The following is a 21,492-nucleotide window of genomic DNA, read 5'->3' on the forward strand; positions in this document are numbered from 1 at the left end:
GCTCTGGATCTGTGTCCGCTACAAGAAACTCTTCAAAATCGCGTTCAAAGTCGTCCATTGCAGCTACTATAGTCCGGAGATATTGCTAGGCTAAATAAACAGCTGAGCTCTGTTTACCGGCTACGCTGTCAGTCAGTGTGCGGGCTGGAGATTGGTGGAGCAGAGAGGGGGAGGGGGTACCCGCTAGGTACTGTAAGTGAGTATGTGTGTATGAAGTGTGTGTGTTACACTGTGTGCTTCTGACTGAACACAGTATTGATCAATACACCAATGCTTTTTGGGGTAACGTGTTACAAATGAGGTACTGGTTGCACCCATGCTTTGGCATTCCTTAGGCCTACGGACCAGAACATGACATGTGAAAACTATGTTAACTAACAAAGACCAGATACATGCAGACAGCCATGTGGATTTTAACTCCACAACATGCAAACACAACTTAACATTAAACTAAAATTTTGCCATAATAAGAGTTATGGCCAAAAACATGTTTTGTGAGGTCACAGTGACCTTGACCTTTAATCTTCAACTGCCAGATTCTCATCTTCATTCTTGAGTCCAAGTGGACATTTGTGCCAAATTTGAGGAAACTCCCTCACGGCCTTCTTGAGACATCACATTCACGAGAATGAGAAGGATGCAAGACCACAGTTACATTGATCTTTGACCACCAAAATGTAATCAGTTCATCACTGAATCCAAACATTTGTTCCAAATTTAGAAAAAAATCCCCTACAATCTTCTTGAGATATTATGTTAACAAGAATGAGACGGATGGATGGACAGCCTGAAAACATAATGCCCCTGGCCACAGCTATCCCTGGTGCAAAGGCATAAAGAATACCTCTATCTTAATTTTTACTTACTTTGTGCTAAACCAGTTTTCCAGCTGCCGTCCCTGCAGAGTGGATGAATCCTGTTGATATTTCCCCGGTATTTACAGTGCTGCGCTGGCAACATGCCGACTTGATGAAGTCATGATAGCATTCAGGCAGCAGGGGGAAAGGGGTGTATTACAGCTGTAAAGCATTATGTTTAAAGCAACTCTCCCCTACATTTTTTTGTAAATGCTCCTTCTCTCTCTTTCTTATTTCTGCAGATCTACAAATTACAACCACTGCAACGTCTTACGACTATAATTCCAATGCTTCACTACAAAATAAGATACTAAGATGAATGTGGCAGTAAATATCATCACACAAGTGGATCAGTGATCCGCTTCAGGGCATTACTTTGGCACTTATGTTCTTAATATCAAAGGATTTAAATCAAGAGGGCTTAGATTATTATCACGCACTGAATATTGTCTTCCAATAATACATCAAAGGGTTTGAAAATGCAAAGCTCATTTAAGATTATAATTTATGAGTGTTGCATTGTAATCCTGAAGGAGGAGTTATTTCATTAAGTAATCTCTACTCCTCGCTCCGCAGACTTCTGGGGGATGCTCATTTCCTGCAGCCGCAAACACCATCAAGTGCAATTTAAAAATCCAATAAAAAATCTTGATTGTTCTGGGCATTTGTGAATAAATTGACTTGGCCTTTTAAAATGTGGAATACTGCTATGAGTGAATCATGTTTAAACCACAGCACAGATGACACGATGGTCTCTGAAATTACTCAGTTAGTACCTCTGGGGATGATGTGCTAATCATAAACTAATGAGTATAAAAACAGCTTTTTTTCCTCCTGCAAAATGAAGAGTTCCAGTCTTATATTCCTCTTCACCCATCCTCTCATGTGCTGCTCCGCCCTGTTGCATAAGTGTTTTTATTTTCAGTGCCTGAATGCAGCCACTACTGCTAAATCCCATCACGACACAAAAGTCCTATCTCTCATGAGCAGAAAGAGACGATGCTGCAGATTAGTCCCAGAGAGACAGAAGAGATATTGATGGCTTGATTCATTTTCTTTGAGGTGGCGGCGGTGAACACAGCAGGGGTTACTTTCTATCACATTATGCTCGAAATACTATAGCTTGCACCCACATACATGTGATATGCATCTTCACATTCATACACAGCGTGAAACTGTATTGAACACACACACATTTAGACTCAGGGTCTTATGGCACATTTCTTCCTTCATGAGGCTCCAAACAAACACAGAAACAAGCAAAAACAACTAAAAGACACCCACATTTTATGGTCATCTCCTCTTCACATTAGTAGGGCTGTGTTACCGAAATTCTGTCCACAGCACATTAAATGCATAACAGTGCATGAAAAGTATTTGTATAACACACTTATTATCAAGCAAAGTCCCTAACATTGTCCTATTGTGGTTTGATGATACATCATGTTAAAAATAACTAGAACATTGAAAAAAAATTTATTTTCATCCCATTCCCATGATCCAACCCCACATGTAACCATGAAATATAATGATTGGAAACCTTAAGGGGATTTTTTTATGACCCTTTCTAAGACATAAAATAGACATTACATAGGTTATTTCTCATCTCAATTCATAAAGTGGTATGTCATGTCCCAAGGTGTCCACTCAGTTCTCTTACCCCCTTTTACAAAAATTGGGGCATTACACATAAGCAACAGGAAGTAGCATCATTTGTTTCTCCTGAAGGCTACGGCAAGACCAAAACTAAGTTCTCTCACTCTATTTTCTTTGTTTTCCATCTTATTTTAAGTGTGACTTGACAATGTCAATCTCAACATACAGTCGTCGGTGATGATTCTCAGTCATCCAGGTCATGGTAATCATAAGTGCTATATCATAGGCAACTGGACTTGCTTGCGTTTCTTGTAGACGTTTCACCTCTCATCCAAGAAGCTTCTTCAGTTCTAAATGACTGGTGCAAAGTTGCAGGTTATAAACCCTGTGCGGGTGTGAACCCCAGCAGAGTCATAGGAGTCACGTGAGCTCTTAGGCCCTGTTTAGATGACAACGGTTTCTCTAAAAACGGAAAAGTCTGTCCTTTGCGTTTTAAAAAACTTGTGCGTTTATATGACGACGTTATTGAAACGATCCCCGTTCACACGGAGCAGCAAAACCTACTGGAAACGCTGTAGTATGCACGCCAAGCCAATGGGTGGCAGTGTAAATTTGCAAAGCAACACCACGGCATGATGCCATGCGCCTGCGCTGAAGCGCCTTCCTCTACAACGCGATGATCACAAACCAAAACAAAGAAGACACAATGGCGAAAGCTTGCACAGATAACTTTGTCTGGATGGACGACGAGGTGGAGTTGCTACGGTAACAGATCTACACTTCACTTCAAATTAACAGGGTGAGCAGCACAAACAGAGCTCGGCATTGTTGTTGTGACGGTCGGCATGCCTAGTGACTGGAACTGTAATGCGCATGTGCGAAAAGTCTCCGTTTTCAGAAGAACTGCATATTGCAAGTTTACATGACAACGGAGACGCTGCCGTTTCCAAAAAGTTGCACTCTGGAACCCGTTTACAAAATGTTGCGTTTTCAGGCACCCAAAACACTGCTGTCGTGTAAACAATCAGCCAAAACGCAACTAAAGTTTAGTGTTTTCAGTTGAAATCGTTGTCGTATAAACGGGGCCTTAGTTTCAGAGTCGTTAAGGTCAGGTGGGACCAGGGGTGAATGGGTGTGAAGTCATCTGGAGAGGGATCCCAAGACTGCATTGTAGGTGGGGGACAAGTAGTGTCGTAAGCCACCCCCTCTGTTCGACGATGGTCGTTCCAGCTTGACGTAGGTGGCTTCTTTTACTCCTCTTTCAAACCATCCTCCCTGGCCAAGATGTGCACATTGCTGTCCTCAAAGGAGTGTCCCTTCTCAACATACAGTCCTGTCCCTTAAATTATTTCTTAGATGTTATGTTTTAATTTTTAAATAAACACAAGAAGTTTGTGCTCTAGAGAAAGGATCAGCACTCAGTGAAAAACCTCCTAAGCCCTATGATAAGCTATTATGGCAAGGCTTAACTATGCAGACCAGTGAGCAGTGATAACTAACATGTCTTTGGGGTCATCGGGTGGGAACCTCCTTTCACCAGTGTTTCGTCTAGTTGGTCCCACGACACCTCCAGGAGGCTAGACGGTGATCTGTCTAGTTTTGGCAAACTACAGTGAGGTGCCGAGTGTTCGGATGCTAGTAGCACTGATGTCATGGCTACTTTTCATGTACTAATGCTGTGATAAAAACTCAGTCCTTTTACTTTCAGTCCTGTTATTCATATGAACCCTCTCCTGTTTAGAAATAGTAAACATGTTATGAGATACAGTGCTGACAGAAAGGATAAAAAAATTAAGTTTAATTTTGAAAAGTTCCAAAAAGCAAATGGCACCGATTCGGCTGAATGGCCCAGTAGTCAACAGTTCTCTAATGTCTTCCAGCCTTTTGGTCAGGCCATCACTTTCGTTCAGTCTGATTTATTTCAACAACTATTGGATGGAAATTTGGTACAGACATTCATGGTCCCCAGAGGATGAAGCCAGCTTAATTTTCCTATAACCCCAGGAGTAGACATTTGTAGTTTGGAGTAAACTTTTGGATGGATTGCCATGAAATTTTACACTAGTGACCAGTAGCAAAAACAATTGGAGGCTATAATTAGTCTTTAAGAGATTGTGACGCAATGGTAGTTGTATCTTGTGACACTAGACAGCCCAAAGCATCCATTGGTATCAGTCATGTTGGCTAGATAAAGCTCAACATTTAAGCTACATTTTGGCAAAAGAATATCTGGCATGGCCATTTTCAACGGATCCTATGAACTCTCACCTCAACTTATCTGAGCAAAAATGGTTCTTTGGGTACCCCCAAGTCTTTGCTAAACTTGAGGAGGCTTGTTTCTTAACTTGTATCTTATCTTAACTCTTATACTGACATAGTTTTCAACTAGCCTATGTATCTCAACAGTCTGAGCAAGTTCCTTAAATCCAGTTATGGGTTTTGGTGTTGATGTGTCACCCCAAATTTTCAGTGGCCTCATCTGTCTACCCCTTTTGAAAAATTCCTGGGGGTACCACTGGTGTAATAACACAGTGGAACATTAATGTGACAGCTCTCAAGCTATGGACAATGATGTGAACGAGCTGCTTGAAGATATTTTTTTGTTTTGTTAGTTCTGACATCTCTTAAACATACGTTAAAATGTCAGCAATGTTGTTTAACTTCTGTTAATTCATGTGCACACATTTTTAAGTGAGCATGACGAAGGCAATCTGTGAACAGAGGAGCGGTTATTTATACTGTCCTCCTGAGACTCGCTGGCTTCTGTATGAAGGCCTGCTGGTTAAACACAAAAATCTGAGGCCGTATTGTGACAATCTTCGGTCTCTCAGCACTTCAGGCATGTTTACTCATGGACCGTGACTGTGAGCCGGGTTGGATGTGGGCAAGAGCTGCAGTGCACTGTCACCAAGTCGAAGACCAGATGAGCTTCTATTACACCTGGGTGAATGAAATGGACGGCAGAGAAAAAATTTTCATGGTGAAGCATGTCCTTTCTACCACTGTCCTTGTGCTTACTGCAGCGAGGCTTGGTTGTAATGAATTTCTGGCCACGACAGCTGAAAACAGTCCAAGCCTTGGGTGAAAGAGTGATTCACTCCACAGTCAGTACATTTGAGTTGGAATGAATGGACATGAATGTGCCCAGACGTCAAAAGGGAAGGAAACATGACCATCCACAACAACAGTGATCTGAGCAGTCACAAGCTGGAGACGTGACAGTTTCAAGTAACCTTGAAACATCTTTGACGCACAGATCGAGATCTGGAACACTGTAATCCCTCATTTGAACAGTAAAACCACACAAAGGACCACACTGTCAGCCGGATTTTTGAGCGCACATGACACATTCTTGGAGTCGTCCAGTGTCCTGTGAGATCGTTTCTGTCGGGGAACATTCTCGAATGCCTGAAATAGCCAGCCGCTGACATTTTCCTGAAGTTTCCCAGGCCGATGTGCTCCCAAGATGGATGCTGTTCAAAGCAATTTACAGCTTCTTCCTGTAACTTCCTGCCTTTTTGTTCCAATGAATCGACTGAAGAAAAGCCCACAACCAGATGATTTATGATAAATATGGAGATTTCGCCCTCATTGTATCTTCATTATTGCATCTCTCCTCCAACTCTGCCTTCATATGCAATACAGTTTGCATACAATTTCAGACTTTGCACTGAATATTTTCCGAGTTTCCTTTAGTTGAATTTGGTGTGATGCTGTTGGCAGGGGACAATATTTATCACACGAATAATGAAACTGCTCCATATACGTCTAACTTCATCATATTGCTATTATTATTATTATTATCTCATAGACTCAGAAGGCCTGTGAATATGCAGTAGCAGGGTACGCCTTCCTCTCTTGGCTGTAGCATTAGGATTCAGCAGAGCCTGAAATTGCATATTATACAGTAGCTGCCTATAGAAAGGCTGTAAAATTTTCAGATAAAGAGAAAAACTCGGCCTTGTTGGTGTGATAACAATCCTATTTGTCGTAGGGTGTGAGCAGCCGTCCCTCTCCGAGACCAACTGTTTTGAATGATTCTGTCTTGTCTCACACATCTGGTGCTGGCATGAGATTTGAGCTGAACCTTTTAGATAAAAAAAGGGCTGTGTGACACTGCCAAGTCCAAGGGGTAACAGAAATGGAGTAGGACTTCCTTTGTTTTCCCCGCACACTCATTATACAAAATCTATCAACCCTGAAACACTGACAAGAATAGTGCTGGCGAGGAGAGCGCTGCTGAATCATTGGAGAATATTGCAAAAATGCTTGAAAACAAAGTTTGTGTCTGTGTGCTCGAAAAAACCATCCAAGAGTCCATAATCTCATTTAATTGTTTAAAAACCACAGAATGAAAATAACCTCATATCATCAAATAAGTGGTGCAAATTGTTCATTTTCATCTCAATTCTTTCATCTTTTTTTCCTCCTCCACGAACACATGTTGCAGCTTGTTTCTTTGATTGCTATTTGCTCAGGAAATAAAGAGCAACACCAAAGCATCTTTTATGTCCGTACTCTTGTGCTAAATAGGTTTTTGAAAAAGACACCAATCAATTTAGCTTTTACAAAATGCAAGATTTTTTTTTAATCAGCTTTGTTAGTCCGAGCTGAGAGGGAGAAGGAGACGAACACAGGCCAAAATGAATGGCAGGAACATAACGAAAAATAGCTGTCAGAGTATTTCACAGTGCAAAAATCTATCATATACACAGTGTCTGCTTGTATTTACATTGGCATGGACATACAAAATATACAGAATCTGTCTTCCCCGAACCCAAAAGATTAATAGTGTGTCTTACAGTGAGTACCACATCCAAGACAAACAAAAAGAAGAAGAGGAAGATGAATTTTATAATAAAATAAACACAATACTTCTACCTTCATTCTCTCATATTGATTGTCACTTTCTGTTCCTTCTTCATACCTGGCTACAGGGTCTGAAATTAGCACCTGCCAAATGCAGGTATTTGGTGGCAAAAAAAATAAAATGGAACCTTTTTAGTAAGATTAGAAAATGATTAGAGCTACACATTTACAGTAAAAGCTGTTTGCAACTGCAATATAAAAGCATCGCTAGCGGCTATCAAACCTCATTCGTTTCAACTGACAGTCCAAGTTCTCTGAATTCTAACCAACAACCATCAACAAAAAGAGCACACACACACACACACACACACACACCCTCTCACTTCTCTATCACCTTCACTGGCCACCTCATGTAACAGTTTCATCTAAAGAACCAGCTCATAGTGTAGCGAGTGCGTGGTCAAGCGAGAAAGACACGGGGACAGTGCTCAGAGCAGACATGTGTTGGAGATTGTTTTCTTTGTAGTCCAAGGCTCAGTTATCACTGTTGGAATTGAAATGTATTGATAGTATAGTTTTGCACATTCATATATGCACATGCACGGTACCCTCCCATCCCCCCAGAAAAACACGGCTCCACCAAAGTCAACAGTATGATTTAAACACTGGAATTTACCTTGTGCATTATGTTTTTCTTTTTCTCTTTGTGTGTGCGTAAATATGTTTAATATTTAATGACATTACTCTTTACAAACAATCTGTAAATTATCTAAATAGGTGTGTTTCTATCAGTCTATTTCTGTGTGCATTTTTGATTTGAGTATTAAAACACCTGAGTGGAAACAACAAAAATTCTAAAAATTTTTTTTGAAATATCACAAAAAAGTTTGTACGCTTTGGGGAAGTTGGTGCAATGATATGCGAACAGATTTAGTGAGTAAATGTTGATCTACTTGTTGCCCGCTCTTCTTCTGCAGTGGCACCTGACTGGAGAATTAGCGCCACCTACTGCTTGTCCCATTGAACCGATTCCCGATCTTCGCATATATGTAATGGATGGAAAAGTGCATACATTTGCATTTACGTTAGATTTGGATGGAAAAGTAACGAATGTCATTTTTTCTTTCATTTAGCGGCAGATAAAAAAAAAAAACTTGCCTGCCTCAGTGCAAAAAAGCTAATTTCAGACCCTGCCTGAAAAGCAACAAAAACGTCTTTGAAATATGGCATTTCAATAGGTCCAGATGTTGGTTTTATTCAAGGGGGAATTTAGAGGATGGCCAAGTGAAGCTTCAAATGAAGACATTAGCTTGCAGTAATTCCCATATTAACCCCTTAATATATCTGAAGGAGATCTTTTTGTGGTCCTGTGTGTCTTAATTAATTATTTATATCTGGTAATATATTAATGGTAGTGAATAAGCCAATTATTACAATGTGAACATGTGTTGTCCAACATACTATAAAGATAAACTTAAGAGCTGTATTCTCTGTGACTACATGTGCAAATGTTGCTTGACTCTATAGGTCCATGGAAAAATACATTTCAAACTGCACCTCACTATAACCTTCTAATATCTCAAATGGCTCACACAAATTCCAGTTGACAAGGATAACGACTAAAAAGCTTCTCATATCTGATGACCGTTCAACAGATAATAACACAGTAGCAGCCATGTAGACAGAAAATGTAATGAGTCTGTGAGTAGAACGAAACATGACATCTCAGACAGCCAAATTAGGTTTTAAATTATTCTAAAAGTCTGGTGATATTTATTTATTTGGTAGCAAATCCTATGAAAACACCAAAACCATCAGTGAACTATTGTCTGCATATCTATGGGCCGGATATAGCTGCTTTCTCTGCACCATAGAGCTGAATTGTTCCTGCAAAACAATTTAAACAAATCAGTGGCTTGCACTTCATTACCATGAACATAGGCACTGTAGTTTATTTTGAGTCAGTCCTACATGCACTGCCCTGCTGCTGTACATTCGTACTAGAGCACCAAATGTGTATTAATCCGCAGGTAAAAATAGTCCCCAATAAATACATTATTACTCCTATGTGGGTAACATTTGCTACAAACTACAGTGCCCAGCTGTTTTTGAAAATTATTTTATTTTTTTTAAAAATAAAACATTGATTTATTATTATCACTATTATTATTCTAGATGAGCCTGACGTTGAGTGTGACAGTCAGGATAGGGGAGTTGGAAAGTATTGAGAGACGGACTTTTCATGGAGTTTGTTAACAAAAACAAAAACATAGAGCCTTATTCTTAAAGATGCCACTTCTCTGAAGTTTTTACAAAGATTTTCGCTGACCGTTTTTCACATAAACGGGGAGTTTAACAAACTAATCACAGCAGTCAGAGCCTGCCAGAGGCTTTATTGGCTTTATGCTATAGGATGACAAATGTTTTTCACTGGCTGAATATAAATGTCTGCTATAAGTTATGCAGTTTAGAAGCTTATTGGACTTCTGAGTAATTTTCATAGATAAAGGCAAGCAAGAGCTTTAATCCAGCCTTCAACAAAAATGGTGATTTTTTTTTAAAAAAAAAATGTTGGCTGTTAATACAAAGAAAATTTAGTGTCACACTTAAGGCCCAGACGCACCAAACCGTCATCGAAGAACTAGTCACGATGAAGGCCGACTATTAGAGCTCAAGTTGCCTGTGTTTTTTGACCAAAAAGTTGCACTTGAACACACCGCAAAAGTAATTGCTGTGCGCTAGCAACCTTCTTGACTTTGCTTGCAATCATCACATCCGTTATTTTTCATGGGCACTGAGCTGAACGGCAAATCTGAGTGATTTCACCTACCGACGGGCACTGCCAAATCTGACATTGATTCAACATGCTGAAAACAGTACTAGTAATAAGTGTGTGAGACACACAGCAAAAACTAGGTGGACAGATGCCCAGGGCAGCCTGACAGCTGGATGTCGGCTTGGTGTTTCAGGGCCCTTAAATGCACTATGGCCCTCCAGACTCTTAAATTGCATTCTCCAGTACATGACACAGTTATGACAAAGCAAGAATAAAATGACAATAGAGCGATCGGAACATATTTAGGACAAAGACTAGATTATTCATGTTTGCTGTCTGTGTAAGAACTTGCCTTTAAGATCTTCAGGGAGCATTTCTTGCCCTGGATGCTTACTCATATGAAATGCAACAAAATTCCTAAATAAATATGCATTGAGGACAGAAAAGCACTTAAAAGAAAAGATAGATGAAAGGCATCGTGAGCATGACAAAGGACGACTGTGAGTAAAATCAGACGCTGCTTGTTCATCAGAATCATCAGCACGACTGATCGCATACTCGAGTCATACGCAGTGAAACGACTCTTGTGGCTGTTCAACCTCAAAATAAAGTTTTTTATTTATACATATATACTTTGTGCATTTAGCTTCTTTTTGCTTGTTAGCCCTGTGATGTTCAGCATCAGCACAGATACAGCAACTGCGAAAAACAACAAAGCAGTTGGGAGTGCAGCATCACAGGACACACACTTAGCACGTACGTAGGAATCGGCAAGAATAAAATATCAATAGAAAAAAAAATAAAGTCCTTTTGAAACATGTGAACACTTCTTCTCAAATGAAACATGGTAAACATATATTATGTACATAATTCCAGAGCTTCAAACACAGAGGGTCTTTTGAAATTTGACCTTTATCATGGCACATACGATCAGGTTTGTGGAGTTTGTTGGCGTGTGTGTGTGTGTGTGTGTGTGTTTAGCTTCAGGGTACCAACGTCTGTGCTCAGCTGGACATGGTACGCCCCTTCATAGCTGTTACCAACATACAGTACCCTTTGGTATAGTGAGGTTAGGAGGGGTTGGTTCTTCCACTTCATCTCAAAATCATCATCCTGACACCATCAACAAACATGATTCACCTCCACCTCATCTCAATCAGAACCAACATCATCATCACTGTCACATTCAGCGCCATCATCTCGTACAGTAAACACCGCCACCCTCTTCGCCATCACAGTCATGTCTGTCTCCACGCCAGCACAAGCCTCCGTCACTGTGAGCGTGCTCACAGTTTTAGCAGCTTTAGGAAGTGACTCATGTCAAAAGCAGCTCTTGTCTCATGCCACAAATTCTTGACATCACAAGTTCGCGACAGCAATGTAAAGTAAAATGAAGTGTCAGCCTCGTAGCTAATCCATCTCCGTCCCAATGAGCTCTTTATTCCTGGACCTGCCTCTTCGTCCTGGGCTGAACAAACCGGCATCAGCCTCTGAGATTTAATCACTGAGATCTGGCGGGCAAATCGGATTTTCCTTTCCTACTGTACATCTTCATTTCCCAGTTGCTCCTCTTCGGCTGTTCTCACCGCTACACTCTTTATCCTCGGTGTGGCTCAGCGGCTCAAGCGTACGTCTCTCCTGATTTTAGTGCCACCAGTTCAGAGTCCTCAGTGTGGCGTCCGTTCAAGTGTTCGCTGTTACAGTCATGGTGGTACATGAAGGCGGGCACCTCAGTGATGGAGGTGGCTGTGTAGGATGTGGAGCGCATTGAGCAGTGGTCCTTTCGTCTCTGACCCCACTGGGTTTTATACTGCATCCACTGTCTCTTTAGAGCTGCCTGCACCTGGATGACACACAAACACAGATGGTTTATTATCATGTTCAGCATTACTGACAACCTTTTGTCTTTGCATACATAAGACCACATCTCAGTGCACATGCTGTCAGTTTGAGCACTGTTTTGTGTTTTTAGTTGTCAAAGTAAAAATTCACAAATATTTCTCCTAAATGTTTTTATGTTTTGCCTTTCTGTTCAACTTTGACCCGTGAATGATCCACCAAACATCCAAAATTCAACACAGTCTCCTGGAAATTCTGTTTGTATATCACTAAATTGTTTTCATAATTACGTACAGGTCCATGCCACCAGAATCCGTGTCCAGACCACTGTCTGTGGCGACGAAAGCACTTTGGTTACAGTTAAGGAAAATTGTGATTTCTCTCTCCAGACACGCTTTAGAGTATAGCCCTATTTGGACGGGATTAGTTTAACATGGAGACGTGGGGTAAAGTAATTATTACCAGGGACTTTAGTCCCGTCCGAATGCGCCATGTCTGTAATCATTACGGATCATGTCAGTAAAAATTCCGGCGACTTTTACCTTCTGTGAAACGGTCCTGAGAAAATACCTTGGGTAATATTAATCCCGTGCGAACGCGATCCTCTGTAAAAATGTATGTAAATATTTTGTCACGTCCTGTTTACAACCATTTTTCCGTGTTTACAACTAGTTTTCCATGTTTTTTCGATGATGGAGGCGCTTGAAGAAGCATTCGGTGTTGTTGGCAGTCGTGATAGTGGACATTCTTCTAATGATGGCATAGCCCTACGTGGGAGACCAATCAAAAAGGTCGAGAAGAAAGCACTTTTAGGAGCCACGAGACTTCTGGTTGTGTTAGGTAGGCCTAATATAAATCCATATTGCTAATGGTTGTGTACACACAATCCTGATCATGGGCAATATTTCATATTGGGCTAATCATTAATTATTATTATTAACCTTCAGCTAATGCTTTATGCCCTGCTCCACCAACATCCTCCACCACAACACTGCAATGTAGCACGCACATGCCGACAGGGAGGTGACGCCAGGGCGCAAACCGAGTTACCACTCCCATCTCTGGTAGAAGATTTTTTGTCCAGAGCAAATCGGACATTTATACTACAGACATCCTGTGGTAAACTGACATTAGTCCACATCCCTATGTAAAACGAACGTCCAAATAGTACTTACGTAATACTAATATTTTGTTTAACATAGTTTTCCCACATAAATATGACTCTGAAATGGGGCTTAAATCAGATCTACTTTTTCCCCCTGCGTTGAGTTTAGCTTTTGCTTCCCTCAACACGGCTCGTACTGGATTGACTGTAAAACCCTAGTGCGCATCAAGATGGCTAGCATTAGCGTTTGAGGAAACATCTGAGAGATTCAGCCATGTTTTAGCCTCAGTTAGACCCAGATTAGGAGCCTGTTGTGCACCAAAATCTGCAACTAGCAGACATATCAGAATGGTAATGATGCTGCGTTCCAGGCAAGTTTCTGAGCCCGTAAGTCACCACTTCAAGTCACGACTCACGACTTCATAGCGTTCCAGGCAAGTCACGCCAAACTCTCAAAGCAACATGGCGGACCGTGCGGAGTTTATGTTTGTTTATGATCACTTCTGTCACCAAAGGTGTCGGTTCCTTGCTCATTTGAGCGAAACAGACATTGACATTAGGGTTATTTTATGTCTATTTCTCACCGTGTATCACCTAGCCTGGTTCCAGACCATAGACCCCGCCCACTCAACTGAGTAGGCTTGCATCTCTGGTCTGGCATACTTCAATGAATTTGCGATTTATCTCGTCCAAACGATGGACGGACCAATGAACGCCGGGGGTCTAGCGATTAGCCAATCAGCGCCACGCTGATGTCAAGCTGTACGCCGGTGGGTAACTGGTGAGGATAGCAACAATGGCGACCGCTACAGATCCTACAGACCACATTAACGATGCTATCGAGGTATTTCGCCACTACTCGCGTTAATGGAGGACCAAATTAAGGAAGCTGCTAAACTGGATTTAACGGCGATGCAGCTGGGCGTGCACGACGACGGAGACATTTTAAACGGGCAATGCTCGCTTGTTTTCGGCACCCCCGAGGCATGGATACTAATGACGTCAGATTCTGGGTGAGTCGTTGATCTCTACTGATTGGTTAGGGAAAAATCAAATTCCCTCCCCCTTGTAAATCGCCTTCAATGGAGGCAATGTCAGACTGAAGGTTCTGGGAGCTTCAGTCTGACAGTCAGGCTATGTATCACCTGCATCAACACCGCATCCATAGGGCTGCCATTGTTGTTTAGAGGAGTAAGGTTTAGAGGGCTGTGTGACGTCAGAAAGCGTAACTGGGAGTACATCGATCTGGTACAAGTTCACAGGTGGTAAGTTATGGGTTTGACTGCTGTTCCAGTGCACTTTCATGGGTAGAAGGTTGTAAAAACACGAGTTACAGGTTGCCTGGAACGCAGCATAAGTGTCTTTTATTTATGTTGCTTGTTAGCTTGTAGGCTGAGTGGCAGTGGCTGACACAGCATTAGTAGTTGTGAAACATACAATAATGTCTGCTACAGTTGGGTTTTTGGTTGATAGTGAAGCTCCAGGGTGCGGTTTACATACAAAAACTGCACCCTCTACCATGTTTGCTGGCGGATTTCAGGTTTCTTTGGCAGAGTTGTGTCCAAGTCTGTTCCTCCGTCAATATGTGTTCCCATGTTAGACAATGATTGGCTTTAGTATTAGTGATGTAGCTTATCTAGCTTGTCCTGGGTACATCTGAATCTGAGATTTTTAGCGCAGAGACATGCTCCTTTAGCAGAAGAATGTGAAAATGCATCTCTAGTGAGAAACTCTGCACAGATACAAGTCAGTATAATTAAGGTCATTTATTTTAGGGGAAAAAGGAACAGAAGAAAAATAAATTGTCGAGTAGATCTTATTAAAAAGGTGATAATGAGAAAATGCTGCTGTAGTCACTGCGAGTGGATGTTGCATGACAAGACTGTCTACTTTGGCAGAAAACAAATGAAATATGTTGTCACTGAACATTTTGCTCATTCAGTCAGTATCAATATTTTTGCGTTCTGCCTGGTGTGTTCATTAGCAACCGTTTCTTATTATGTTAACTGAAAACATAATTTGCCGTTTCAGATTAGCTGCATATTAACGTAACTTAATATGCAGGTACGGCTGTCCAATTTACACGCAAATGAAAACATGGCAACAGTGCAATGTGAGTAATGTAAACACCATCTTGTGACAATATTAATGCACTCAACAGCGATCTTAATTGCTGCAGCATGTGTGGTTTACTTACATTTCAGTTGCGTTAACATATGCCACCTCAGCCAATGCAAACACCAAAGTCACATTTCTTGGAATGTGGCCAAGTTGTGCATGTGGCCATGTTATTTTCTGCCAAGTTATAAAATGGAGGATAGATGCAAAATCTATACTGAGCTGTGTGTTAAAGATTTAATTACATATTAATTCTCATCTGTCATCAACAGCTGCTCATAGTGTGACGAGCAACCTTCCCCTCAGCCATTCAAAGGTATCAAGAAAAATATTCATATCAGCAGTATTCAGATGGATGCATGATTTTTCTAAAACAGAAAATCAGAGTGTGTGTCTTAAATGTGGGACAAAAACTTCACTAGTCTACTTTTTAATTCCCCTGTAAGATCCTTACCCTTTCAGAAGTTTAATAAACTTCAGAACGACAACAACAAACTCAAACTTTTCACCCCCCAGAAGCTCAAATGCCTGAGAGAACTCAATGTTCCAAATTTTACACCCCCTCCCTCTGTTCACCTACACTGCCAATACAGTAGAACAACAGGAAAGCAACTCCTCGTGGCGACCCGCTGAGCATTCAGTAACTAACGAAATGCCACAATATTCTAATTTATTGCACCTTTCCCCTCTTTAAAATCAACTTGACATGTTCCGTTGTTATTAGACAGAATTTAGCAATAAGCAGCATCTTTTTAGTGATGACATTCTCTTAACCTGCAGCTGTGTTTGGTAATATGCACCACGAAAGCACACTTTAAAACTTAGAAGGTAAATGCCATGTCGTGACTCCTGCGTTTGTACCAAATCTTCCTGTTCCTGTCTCATAGAGCGACCCTGTGTCAAAAAAAGTACAACCTGTATTTTATTATTTTTGTCTTATTTTCTGTGTTAAGGATGTTTATGCATGAACCCCCGCAGCGCTCAGATGAGGTCGGGGCTTTATATAAAAAGGTAGCGACAGGGTGCCAGACTGTAAGCAGTAAGGATCCAAGAGGGCACAGTGCTGACAAACACAAATGTAGCGAGGTGAAACGCCAAACGAGAGTGAATCTAGGGTTGGCTTTTACTTTTACTTTCGCTGGCGAGGATGTTTACAACTCACAATCCAAATAAATTATCACAATGCAGCAAACTTGAGACAAGGTAGTGTTGTAGCGTAGGAATACTGGTTGGTTTCTGGGCAAAATGTGCCGGGGGAATGTGTCTCTGTGTATGTGCGTGTTAGGGCAGTGGTTTGGGCTTCTCAGTTAGGGCCTATATTGTTGATAAATGAATGTGAGGCTTCAGGATTAGTGTCTTATTTGTTTTGTTTGTCAATTAAATGTTTTAAAATGGTGAAAAATTCCGTCCAAACTTGGCCCGCGCTTACAGCCCACATGTAGAACGTCTTGCTTGATGTCACAAATACAGCATGAAAGCTGTTTGTCTCACTGACCTGACATCACAATAGGACCATTGAAGAAACAAAGCAGGCCTGTGCAGTTTGGCCTTGAAATCAAAGAACAGAATTGAAACCGGCCCCAGAAACCCGTGTCCTGATTAAGGGAGCTGAATTGGTCATTATGCATATGCACACAAACCCTCTCGTTCCCTTGTGACAGTTTGTGCGCTAGGTGACCCAGCATCACCCTGGAAGTGGGCCGGTCCTTCATACACACGCTCTAAAGACGTTGTTTATACTCCATACATTGTTTACGTCGCTGTTGCTTTGTGGCTGCTCATGTATGTGCTAATACCTGACCTATTTTCCAGGCTGAACCCCACAGTAGATTGCTCTGTTCCAGACACCCTATGCTGAATATTTAAATCCGTTGCTCTGTCACTTTATGCATCTCTGCCCTGTTTTCTTATCATGCAAAAAAACCTTCCCAACAACCTCATTGTCTTTATGGAAGACAGAGAATTTCACTTGTTATTTTTACCCTCGCATATTAGCTTAAACACACAGAGATGTCTGTCTGATCTGTCTGTGGTATTCTCTCCACCATGGAGACCTGCTAAGAATGCCTAATTCAACCTTACAACGCATATTGTTGGGGCTTTGCTTTGCGGAGACCTTGAGCCTGAAAGCTTCTGTCACACAATAAGTCTGTGGAGCACAAAGGTCTCTGCAACACCATTAACCCCAGATCTGGGCTGTGATGGGAATCTTGCTTATTGGTTTGTGTTTGAACCAAGCCAAGGATGCTTGCAGTCAGACAGCTGCAGACAGACATAAAAAGGCTGACAGGAGGACTTGAAAGGAGAGTCAATTTCCAGCTGGGCCTGGAAACCACATAGTCATTTATAAACTGTCTCACTCTTCACCTGACATGACCCACCGGCTTTTACTGCCGCAGCACTACACTAGTCTCAGAAGAGACAAGCAGCACAATGCTTTATAACCTGTTACAACTGGACTAATGACAGACGTAGCATCTCTGTGAAGTTACAACTATCTTACTCAAGTGTTCAGTGCCAGAATCCGACTCTGAGTCTGTGTTTGGGTGACTTTGTGATATGCTATCAGGAGTAAGATGCCAGAGATCTGACCTGGAAAACAGAATATGAAAATGTTTTGCCTGATGGAATCTGATGTCTTCTACTTAATGTCATAAGCAATGAGCAGTTTTATTGCTCCTTGGCTGAGCAGCTCTCAGACTAACATGTGCAGGTTGACCTTTATAAAAAAAAGCAACTGCGCTATCTGAACTACAGCGTTATTTTGTCACACATGGCTCCAAAAATTCAACTCTTCCAGGATACAATATTCTTAAAAGTATGCAGAATATAAACAACTTTAAACTTGGCTAGTCCTCCCTACACTGCCTGTACGTGCACTGCAAGCTACTATTATATATTGCATTTTTTGCAATGGAAAAGCCAATACTTTAGTTGGCGAGCTAAGCTAGATGCCAGTGTTCTGACAAATAGAACAACCTACTCAGGATGAGCTACCTGACTGATCGATTGGAACGGACTACTACCTCTATGTGGTTAAAAGTATGGGCATGTCCTCTGGAATATTACTGTTTGCCTCTGAAACACACTATGAACACGCACATTGTGTTAGTAGGTCATTCTTTATTTGTCAGAGCACACCAGCACCTACCTGTCCAACAGATAACAAGCTAACATGTTGCTCTTTATGGTGTTTCGCTAGCCTGGCTCTGTCCCAAGTTAACAAAGCACAACTACCAGCTAAAGTTCATTGATTAAAGAAACAAGATATACCTTGGAAATTAGTGAGCTTTAGAGGAGCTGGTAAATCTCTACCTTTACGCCCAGCTCAGACCAATGGTTCCCAATGAGACAAAACGGTTTTAGAATGTTGCAGAGAAAAGTTGCAGCGGTGTGAACTGGCAGGTCTGAGCTCGACTCAAGCCAGCTGATGATGTCACCAGCAACTCAGCTCGTCACATTGCCGACGGCTGGTTTTAGAACGTAAAGCACGTCACCTGTTTTTGCAGCCAATGATTAATTGGCACTGGTTTATATTATTGTGGCGTATTTATTATGAATACAGTCCATCTGATGCTTGTTTTGTTTCTGTTTTCGCCGTTTCATCACTACAACAAATGCAACTGTAGCCACTATCTCACTCTCACTATCCTCATTCATATTTTAAGAAGCTACAAATTATATCAGTGACAAAATAAGCCTGAAAAGCTGGAAAGTAAAGAGAGTTGTTGCATAGAGATGATACACCGTCTCATTCAGTTGCATTGGTGTCAGCGTTGCCAGGTGGGAAATGCAGGATTCTCGTACCAGAGACTCAAAATTATTGTATTTTGAGGGAAATTATCGTACATCCGTCATAACCAAAACAACAATCCTACTGATGCGCTATAGGCAAATATAGTCACTCTAGTGTTTACTTTTTTGGTTTACTTTTTTTTCCATTTTCCTTGCTTCTGTTTTTCCTCTTCTTCTTCTTCTGTTTTGAATCTCATTCTCGCTCGACTTCCTGACGGGTCCTAGCGCCTTGTGGGGCGGGTACAGCTGACCATTCAGCCAATCGTGCTCATTGTTCAGAGACAAACGTCACCCGTATCTCACGCTAAGCAAAGTGCGATTGGCTGGAAACATGTCACATGGGAACAGATGCCTTCAGGGCTCACAAAAAAACTGGCATACTGATTACAACCACACATTCATGAAATGGTCAAATTATTGTACATTTGGCCTTTTTTGGGATTATTGATCGTACATCGTACAGAGGGCCAAATTATCGTACAAATATGATAATTATCGTACACCTGGCAACGCTGATTGGTGTGAACCAGCAGGTTTTTAGAACGTTGCAAAACTGTGTACTGCAAGTAGTTGCTTGTTTCAACTTGTCTTGTCATGAATCTTTGGTCTGAACTGGGCATTAAACAGAGCCAGGCTAGCTGTGTCCCCCTGCTTTTAGCCTTATGAAAAGCTAAGCTAATTGTCTATTGGCTCAAGTTTCATACTTAGCGTACAGACGAGAGAGAGTGGTATCAATCCTTTCAGATAAGCGCAAAATTCCCGAAATGTCCAACTCCTCCTTTTCTCTGTACACAGCAGTACGTGCATTTACATGGAGCCATGTATTCCTTTTGCATTCGGGTTGGAAGCCCTACCCGAATAGAAATGCTCCTTGTAAACACCTCAACCCGAATGAAAACAGCCAACCAGAAAGAAAATCTAATCGGGTGCACAGGGGTGGAATATTCCTTTTCAGAACCCGAATGGAAGAGTTTTTCTGTCTTGTACACACCTCCTACCCGATTACAGCCATTCCGTTCTTTCTGCGCATGCTCGTTGCCGATGACGTATACAGCGTGCATAGCAACGGGCTGAGATAGAGCAGTCGGACATGGAGCACTCACCGGTTTCCATTCGCCAAAGCACGGCCATCTATCTCCCTTCTTCGACCTTCTATCTCCCTTCTCCTCCTCAACAAACGAAGCATTAGCAGAACAAGGTTGTTGTCGTACTGCTGCTTCAAGAATATAAACAAAACAAGCCCAAGAAAGGCACTAAGAACGGCGTCGTAAATCATCTTATCCGGAATGAGGACTACAGTGTTTTCTTCTGGTAAACGTAACATTGCCCCGCCCCCTATCCAATCAGAAACCTTCCCTGCCCCAAACCTTGCGCAGACCCAAATAAAGGCGATTAAACTGATCTCCCGTGTAAACCCTCATTCGGAATGAATATTTCCCATGTAAACTACCCGGGAAGACTTTAAATCCGAATGATTTCATTCAGATTTATTTTATTCCGAATGAGAAGCCATCATGTAACCGTACCTAGTGTGTAGCAGCAGTGCAATGTGGGAAAGCCAAATTGCTAATATACATAAATACTGTATATGTAGAGTGCTTACCTCTCCATTGAAGAAGCAGAATATTGTTGCCACCAGTAATCCCTTAGAAAGCAAAACAAGAAAATATAATTAGCGCCTTTTTTTTTTAACAAAATGAAAGGAATTAAATAAAATCAAAATGTGTCATTTCTTGCAGTGAGGTGGGACAGAAACTTTACACTCAGAGCACTTTTGGAGAAGAAAAGTACAGCACAGAGAGGACCTGGTGATGCAATGAAATCCCTGTCTGGTAAGTGAATGAACTGACTGCCTACCTGGGAATTTCATGCCTGCCTGTTGTTTAATTAAATGCCCAACTGGTAGTTAAATAAAGCTAATGGAGTGCCTAACTGGTGCTTTAAAATATAATTCGGCTTCACACATCAATCACAACAACAACGAGGCAGGAAACAAGGCTTTTATGGGTGGAAACTTTGAAGCGAACGTCTAAATCTCCAGCCTGAGGGCACTGACAAGTGTGGGCTTCAGGATCGTTTTTGTTACTGATGCTGTTTTTTTCCTCCCCCTTTATCATTGATTGGATTGTTACCAGATATGTAAAATACTTCAACCCACAAGGGCAGTGAAGCAGCACCTTTTTGCTTTTTTCCCCACCGTTGAGCTGAGCTTCTACTTGGCACTTTAATGGAAATTCTGATTAAAGCGGCGCCTTGCTTTCAGCTCTACCTGGTAGTGCATGAGTATATGCATGATGTACTCGTAGACCTCCCCAGCTAAGCGGTTCTCTGGCCTCCAGGGAAAAATGACAAACTGTATTCCTAGCAGGGGCACCAGGATCAGGGTGGCTCGCACTGCCTTCATGTACATGTTGGACTCTGCCCGGTGTGTGTCTCTCAACTTGGTCACCAACACTCTTATAATATTGAGTAAGAAGAAAAGGTTCACCTGCAGAAAGTTAGACAAATATTAAAAAACAATAGCCATTTTGCTAAAACTAGAACCAGAATAACAAACCTATTATCGTAATGTTCACTGTGAGATCCATGTATTTCTC

The 21,492-nt window shown here is 41.5% G+C and overlaps 1 protein-coding gene across 1 annotated transcript in view; it reads right to left on the reverse strand.

The window, feature by feature from the left end:
* Positions 1 to 10,447: 10,447 nt before the first annotated feature.
* The window catches only part of calcr (calcitonin receptor), a 74,491-nt gene continuing 63,446 nt past the window's right edge, over positions 10,448 to 21,492 (reverse strand). Inside the window, exons 20-22 of the mRNA XM_050035644.1 lie at positions 21,165 to 21,383; positions 20,499 to 20,540; positions 10,448 to 11,881 (exon numbers count right to left, since the gene is read on the reverse strand). Of these exons, the coding sequence (XP_049891601.1) occupies positions 11,660 to 11,881; positions 20,499 to 20,540; positions 21,165 to 21,383 (483 nt within the window). The 3' untranslated portion in view covers positions 10,448 to 11,659. The remainder of the gene's footprint in view (positions 11,882 to 20,498; positions 20,541 to 21,164; positions 21,384 to 21,492) is intronic.

The sequence above is a fragment of the Epinephelus moara genome, chromosome 22, assembly GCF_006386435.1.
Source record: "Epinephelus moara isolate mb chromosome 22, YSFRI_EMoa_1.0, whole genome shotgun sequence".
NCBI classification, from domain to species: domain Eukaryota; kingdom Metazoa; phylum Chordata; class Actinopteri; order Perciformes; family Serranidae; genus Epinephelus; species Epinephelus moara.